The 8,104-nt window shown below is 38.0% G+C and overlaps 1 protein-coding gene across 1 annotated transcript in view; it reads left to right on the forward strand.

The window, feature by feature from the left end:
• LOC138175863 (endosome/lysosome-associated apoptosis and autophagy regulator family member 2) overlaps positions 1 to 8,104 on the forward strand; it is a 212,235-nt gene that overhangs the window by 151,130 nt on the left and 53,001 nt on the right. The window contains exons 11-12 of the mRNA XM_069106469.1: positions 3,957 to 4,047; positions 4,791 to 4,893. Of these exons, the coding sequence (XP_068962570.1) occupies positions 3,957 to 4,047; positions 4,791 to 4,893 (194 nt within the window). The remainder of the gene's footprint in view (positions 1 to 3,956; positions 4,048 to 4,790; positions 4,894 to 8,104) is intronic.

Below are 8,104 nucleotides of genomic sequence, written 5' to 3' on the forward strand. Positions count from 1 at the left end.
CTCTGTTTCCTTCAATAGATCTATATACATGGATCTAAGACCCTTCACCAGCTTGGTTGCCCTCCTCTGAATCACTCTGCATTTTATCAATGTCCTTCTTAAATGGTTACTACTCAGAACCCCAGATGTGATCTGACCACAGTCACTTCATCTTTTTTGAAAGTTTTTCCCTCTCTTAATGCAACCCAATACTACCCTGGCTGTTTTGGCTGCCTAGCACAATGCCTGGCACATAGTAGGTGCTTATTAAATGTTTATCTAGTGGATGAATGAATTTACTCATCAATAAAAGGAGAGCAATAATCATATCCATAGTACCTCCCTCCTAGGATTGTTGTGAGGGCCAAATGAGACAGTACATTTAAAGTGTTTTGTAAAGTGTTACATAAACATAAGCCATTATGATAAGAATGGATTTAGAACTGGTCTTGAAATAAGGGAGATATGGGTTCAAGTTTTACCTCTGCCTCATGCTGTCTGTGAGACCTTGGGTAAGTCACTTAACTTTTCAGGCATGTCTAAGTCCATAAATTACACAGAAGATATCAGCCTCAGTTTTCTTCTCTGTAAAATGAAAGAATTGGATTTAGTAGGTTCTATGCTCCCTTTCAGTTATAAATTATGCTACCTTTATCAGCAAAAGGAGCTTCTGTTCTCATGATTTCCCTATACCAATGGAATCCCAGGTCCAGTCCCAATTCCTATCCTATTATCGTACAGACAGCAACTTTTCACTTAGTCTAGTAGAAGAGCTACTTATCCCCAGTGCCCAGACAAGTGGGCACCAGTTAGATTTGCCCAGATTATTAAGGGCTTTGTAAAGAACAGCCTAGAGCTTGAAAATATTCATTGGAAAATTTAGAGAAGATGTAAATCCTTGTAGTGGCTCTGGAGCCTTCTGTACTGTGGGGATAGTGGGATATAGAAGCAGTTCATGTGGTATGTCACAGGAAGCTGAAATAAGGTGAAGGTCTTGAATGGCATTGATAACTGTATTTTAATGGAGCTTGGTATAAGATCAAATACATATATTGACTGAGCAGGCTCTGTGTTCCTTTGTTGTACACACACCCAGCTGTCTTTGCCCATTAATTATCCTATTCAAAATGCTAACATTTTTGTTTTCCTCTCAATTCTTCCTCCTATCAACTTTGAGCAACCTGAACAGACTAGATCATCAGTGGCCCAATTGGACCTTTTATGGCTTACTCGATTTTGTCAGTCAAGTAGGAAACACACTCATGGCTCTGAGTGGACGATGTTCTTTCCATCTTTCTCCCTCCCTCTCTCCCTTTCTGCCCTCCACCATTTCTGTCTGAGTGTTTCTGATTCTCCTTCCTTTCTTCCCTCCCTCTCTCTATGTCTCTGTCTCTTTGCATGTGTATCTCTGTCTCAGGCTCTGTCTCCATCTCTCTCTGTTCCTCTATAGTCTATCAGTCTGTCTTTTGTCTTGACTGTTGTTCTGTCTTTGTCCCTGTCTCTCTATCTCTGACTTTTGTCTCTCTCTCCTCCTTGTCTTTCCCCCTTCTTCCCCTCCCTCATTCTCCCTCTTCCCCTTTTCTTCCTTCTTCCCCCTCTCATCCTCTTTCTCCTTCCTTCTTCCCTTCCCCCTCTTCCCTCTTCTCCTCCTCCCCCTTCCTCCTTCCCTCCCTCTCTCTTCCCCTTCCTTCTTCCTTCCCTCCCTCTTTCCTCTTCTTCTCCCTCTTCCTTAACCATCCTATTTCCACTTACTCCTTCCTTCTTGCCTTCCCCCCTCCCCACCTTCCTCTCTCCATCTCTCTTCCTCTCCCTTTCCCTCTCCTCTCCTGCCTTTCTTCCCCTAGTGCTGGAAGCCTGACATAGTTAAACACTGGATTTATTTTTCAAGAAATAAAATCAGTCCTGGTTTCTGCATTTATTAGCTGTGTGTTTATGGGAAAGTCAGTTAATGTCTCTGAGCTTTTATGTCCTCAGTTGTAAACTGGGATTCTTAGTATTTGTACTTCTTCCCTAACAGAATTATTGTGAGCAGAGAGTTCTGTAAACTCTGGAGCTCAGTGTAAGTGCAGATCATTACCCCTCATTCCTCCCTTTCCAAATTGAGTGTGACAGTCAAGTGCAGCCCTGTTGGCAGTGTGCAGGCTGCCCTGTCCCCCTCCACTATTAGGCAGCCAGACTCCAGCCAATAGACCAGCCTCACGCAGGATTTTCCATCCCCAGTTATTTATTTCTCAGCTGAACATCCCTGTTCCCCTTTATCCCTTGGACAGATTCAAATTTCCCCTCACCAGTGTTAATTTAGAGCAGACATGTACAACTTGGTAGTAGGTAGGGGCCAAAATTAAAATAGGCTAAACTTCTTCAGCTGCAGATAGGTTTTTTGTGGTTCACTTTCCAAATAAAGGTATAAAGTTGGTTGCAGTGGGACACATAGCAAACAGGAGAGAGTGAACAGTGGCTGCCTACCTGCCAAGTTACATGATGGGCACAAGAATAACTAGTGGAAAGTGGGTTAAGCAGGGCATGGACAAAGCACTCCTCACATTTCCACTTTCTTTTGCATCCTCTACATTTTCCTGCAGGCTTCCCAAAATCTTTTGGTGGGCTGCAAGTGGCCTGTGGGCCATATTTTGTGCAGGCCTGATTTAGAATGAAATTTCCAGTGTAGTATGTTAGAATTTGGGAAAAATATCTGTTTTACTTTAGAAAATGTAGGCTTTATGGAGGTACAGAATTATTGTTTTCTCATTAAAGATTTTGTTTTTCAAAGTCCAAACCTTCACCTATTTTCTTATAGGGAATTTTGCAAAGAAACATTTTTGCTGGCATCAGTGAGCCTTTTAACACAGCATTTCATTTGCAACCGAGGTTGACAAGTAGCACTTCCCCTTCAGGAGTTGTTAGCTTTGAGTCTCATGACTGCTGATGATCTTTTTAACCTCATTTGAAACCATTGCAGGAGAACATTAAATATGTAGAAATGATTTTTTTGGTAGGAAGTTTTATTTATAAAAAATTGTACATTTATTTGAGCGTAAGAGTGATCATAACTGTGACCTGGGAATAAAGAAACCTGCATGCTAATCCCTTGCTCTGCCTTGAAATGACTTTGTGGCCTTTAATAGTTCACTTTGCCTTTCTTGGACTCAGTTTCCTCATCTGCAAAAAGGGATTGGAGTAAATGATCCCTAGAGCTAATATCCCTGTAGCTCTAACATTCCACAATGAATATGTTGTCTGGTTTCCTAAATGATAAGTGAAAAAAAAACACATTGCATTCAGAGCTAGAAGACCCAAGTTTGAATCTGAGTTCTACCCCTTAACCCTCCGAGAAATCTTGGACAGTTCACTAAAACTTTGAGAGCCTCTGTTTCCTCATCTGTAAAATATGGATAATAATACTGGTATTATCTATGAGGGATGGCTAGGTGGTGCAGTGGATAGAATTCTGGTAGTTCTGTGACTCTGGGTAAGTCACTTAATGACTGCCTCAGTTTCCTCATCTGTAAAATTAAGATAACACCCTCTTCTTGGAGTTGTTGTGAGAATTAAAAGAAGACAGTATTTATAAAGCTTCTAGCACAATCCATGACACATAGTGGGTGCTTAACAAATGTTTGTTAAATTAAAAAAAATTTTAAAATCTGCCTCATAGGGTTGTTTATACAGAAAACATTTAGGAAACTGTAAAATAATATCTGAATTGGTCCTTATTGTTCTTATATTATTTGGAAATTTGTGATCAAGATATAGGATGCCATCAGTTTAGGAAACTTAAGGGGAAAATGTCTCTCTGTTTATGCCAATCTGCATAAATTTGGCAGTCAATAATCTTTGAGAGTTTCACAGGGTAATAGACAATGTGTCAGTGACGGGTCTTTACCTGCGATATTCCTGACTCCAATGTTCACTCTCTATCTATAATTCTATGTTTCATTCTTCTTAATGAAAATATACATTTGGCTTTTATATTGCAGGTTGGGAGGTGGCTGGAGACCATATCCAGAGTGGGGCAGGAGGCTCGGATAATGATTATCTGATCTTAAACTTGCATATCCCAGGATTTAAGTAAGGAAAATCATGCTGTTTCACTGCCTTTGAGAATTTTTGTATTCTTTACCATAGGAATACTTGAAAGAGAAATTCTTTATATGTGTTAATATGGTAATATAATGCTCTATCTACTAATTAAAATGACTGAGAAATAGTTATCAACCACAAGATAATTATATACAAACTTTTTTTTTATAGGATTGATGATCAGAGACTATTTTTACTGTTAGTCCTACCTTAGTCATTGTTTAATTCCAAGATGTAACAGGTGGAATATTATGCCTAAAATATTGTACTAACAAGAATCTGTTGATGCTTTAGAGTGAGAGTTATTGGTTAAAGATAACTACAAGAATATTTATATATTTCCTCAACTCTGCCTTTAAATAACAGCTTGTATAAATCAGTTGGTCCCAATTTGTCTTTGTTTAGCCCTTGTTGATGGTGGGCATTTATGTCAGAGGTCAGAGGAGCTTTATCCCATGATTATGTTTTCAAATGTTTCAATGTATGATGGTGTAATTTGTGCTAAGAATGGCAAACGGCCACATTTTGCCATGTGTCTCTTGGTGTCTTTGATACTCTTCATTACAACTTGCACTAAACACAGTGAGAGGCAGAAATGAAATGAGTAACAGCGGGAGGTCAATGGAACTGAAGCTCTTGGCTTTCATTTTCACTAAAAACTCGAGCCCAATTTGTCTCCAAATTGTATTGGGAACACATTGTAAATATTGCCTTTCTGCTTTGGCAAATAGGCCTCCAACATCCATGACGGGAGCCACAGGTTCTGAACTCGGAAGGATAAGTTTTATTTTTGAGACCATCTGTTCAGCAGACTGTGTACTGTACTTCATGGTGGTGAGTGAAAAGAACATCTTTCCATAGCACATGACTCAGCTTGCTACTATATTTCAAGTGGGAATTTCATTGCTATTCAAATATGCAGAAGAACTCATGTTTTTTAAATTTTCTGTTTTTCCTGGTGTTTTCCAAAATTGAGACTGCATCTTTTCAGTGATAAAAGTACCATTCATATGTGAGTCAATTTTAGAATTACAGAAGAGTGAAAAGTCACTAATAGAATTGTACCTCTAGTGAGAAAAATAGAAAACATGAGGGTAGTTCTCTCCTGCCTTGCTTTGCCTCCCTTCCCCTTTGCTGTGCCCCAACCCACACTCCTATCAGAGGCCTGGAGGATAGGAGTGAATGTGGGTGGGATGATATAATTAAGTAGAGATAAAAATAAGAGCACCAAAAAGAGAAGTAAAATGAATGGAGTGTAGAAGAGAATTTAAGTAGTATTAAGGAAGTAGACAAAGGTCTTTGTTCTCTATCTCAGAAGTCAGAGCAAACTTGGCATCTTTCAGTTCAAAGTGCATATGTCTCAGCTATGAGGTGGAGGACAGATATATTATGTTGAGTATAATCTGCTCATTTCACTTGCTTTAATGAATATCAGGCAGAAAATGGCCCTTGGCCAATGCATCTGTGTTATGACTGATGATGCCAAATTCATAAATCAGTGGTCTTTATTGTGAAGGATAATAATTTGTTAGATTAACTAAGACTCTATTTTGATTAAAGTTTTCAGTTGTTTGCAGTCAATATAGCAAGGATTTGTGATCATCCTTTAGACCAAAGAAGATCCTAACTGATCTGTGGCTTAGTAGAAAAGTCTTAGAGCAGAGATTCTTAATCTGAAGTCCATGAACGTGGTTTAAAAAATATATGCATATGTACAGATACATTTATGTACGTGTACATAAAAGTATGGATATACATATGAAAACTGTATTTCATTGTAGTTTCTTTTATAACCCTATGCATCTTATTTTTATACTTTTAAAATATTATTTTGAGAAGGTCTTGAGGCTTCATGATGTTGCCAAGGGGGCAAGAAAGGCAGGAGATACCTAGAACTCAGGGAGGTTTTATAGGTAGGGACAAGGGTGTGATTTGAACTAAGGCTTTCCTGATTCCAGGTCTAATACTCTATTACTCTGTGCTCTTTCCTTTTCCCTACTAACCTCCCATTCAAAAAGGATTTATTAAGCACCTATTGTATATTGTGTGTATTAAGCAAATGGAAAATTACAAAGATAAGCTCAGTGAGGCTAGGGACTTTATAATCTAGTAAGGGGATAAGACATATACATAGGTAGCTCTAATGTACTTTGATACCTGGTACAAAGCAAAGTATTATGTGATGTCTGAGGAAGAAGATTGTTATAGACAGTGGAAATGAGTTTGTGTGTGTGGTATGAGAAGTTAAGGAATGATTAATAGTGGATTTTAATGGAATTTGAATTGGACTTTAAAGAATGGTCAAGAATTAAAAAGGCAGAGAGGGAGAGGGAGAGGAAAGAGCATTTCAAGTATAGAGAACAGGGTTTACAAAGTCATGGAGGAGGGAAATCACAGTGCAAGTTCAGTCCAATTTGGTTGTAGAGTGCCTGGAGCGGGGGTGATATAAGATATAATTGGAAAGGTAGATTGAAGAAGGCCTTGAATGCCAGGCAAAGAATTTTAATCAGAAATAAATCACTAATGGATTTTTATAAAATGAGAAACATGATAAAATTTATGCAAAAAAAAGATGAATAGTTTTATGAAAGATGGATTGGAACCCGGAGAGCAGAGGCAGAAAGACTTCTTAGGAGGCTATTGGAATTGTTGTAATGAGAGTAGTATCAGTTAGATAGGAGAATTAGGAGATGTTTGTTGTTGCCATTGAGTTGTGTTTGACTCTTCATAACCTCATTTGGGGTTTTCTTGGCAAAGATACAGGAGCAGTTTGTCATTTCACAGTTAATAAGTATCTGAGGCTGGATTTGAACTCAGATCCTCTTGTCCCCAGGGCCTGTGCTCTGTCCATTTCGCCATCTAGCTGCCCCAAATGTTGTTGAGTTGTTTTTCAGCTGTGTTCAATTCTTCATAACCCCATTTAGGGTTTTCTTGGAAAAGATACTGGAGAGGTTTGCCATTTTCTTCTCCAGTTCATTTTGCAGATGAAGAAACTGAGGCAAACAGGGTTAAGTGAATTGCCCAGGGTCACACAACAACTAAGTATCTGAGGCCAGATTTAAATTGAGGAAGATGAGTCTCTCTGACTCCAGTCCTGGCACCCTATCCCCTGCACTACCTAGTTGTCCCCAAATCTGTAGAAGTGGACAGTCCTTGTAAACAATGAGGGAGAGAGAAGTTATATTTTAACCCAAGCTTTGATTATATATCCTATGAATTATTAACTGAGTTTAGGTTTCTCCTTTGAAATATTAGATGTATAGAATTTTAAACATTTATCTCTAGTTATTAATAACATCAGTGAAAGTAGAACATCTTATTAAACAAATGGTTACCTTTTACCAAAGAAGTATACAGGTGGTAAATATTCTTCTCTGCCTATAGTTTGATCTTGATACATTCAGGCAAAATCTTGTTTTATTACAAAAAAGATTCTGTTTAATAGTAATTTCCATATTATGAGACAGAGCTTATAAAAAAGTGCTTTGATAATTTGATCAAAACAAATACTAGGTTGGTAATACTTTTGTATATAAGATTTTCTCTTGCTTCTCTCCGTGGGTAAAAATACTCTGAATAACCAAATGATTTGATTGATTGTATCTAAGACACTGAGACACATCATGGAAAGAACACTGTATCTTGACTATAAAGATTTATCTGAGTGGCTATAGCTTTCCCCTTACTAGGTATGTGTTGTTGGGGAAGTCAAGTCACGTTTTAAAATTCACTTTTCTCATCTATGAAATGGAGAAGATGTTTTGCACTACTTTCCTCTTGGAGAGGAAATTTTATTGTAAAATTTTGTGCATACACAAACACACACATATACACACGTATACTGTGAGATAGGAGAGATCATGTATGTTTACTTTTGTAACCGTAACGTTCTCTCTAGATTTAAGATGCTATTATTTTATTATAAGAGGAAAAGGGAAATTGTGTATGTATATATGCATATATATGTGTGTTTATTTGTATATGTATGTGTGCAATCTATCCATCCATCCATCCATCCATCCATCCATCCATCCATCCATCCATC

Source organism: Petaurus breviceps, unplaced genomic scaffold (assembly GCF_028583685.1).
Source record: "Petaurus breviceps papuanus isolate PSGF00001 unplaced genomic scaffold, PetGlider_PUasm1.0 79, whole genome shotgun sequence".
In the NCBI taxonomy this organism is placed as follows: domain Eukaryota; kingdom Metazoa; phylum Chordata; class Mammalia; order Diprotodontia; family Petauridae; genus Petaurus; species Petaurus breviceps.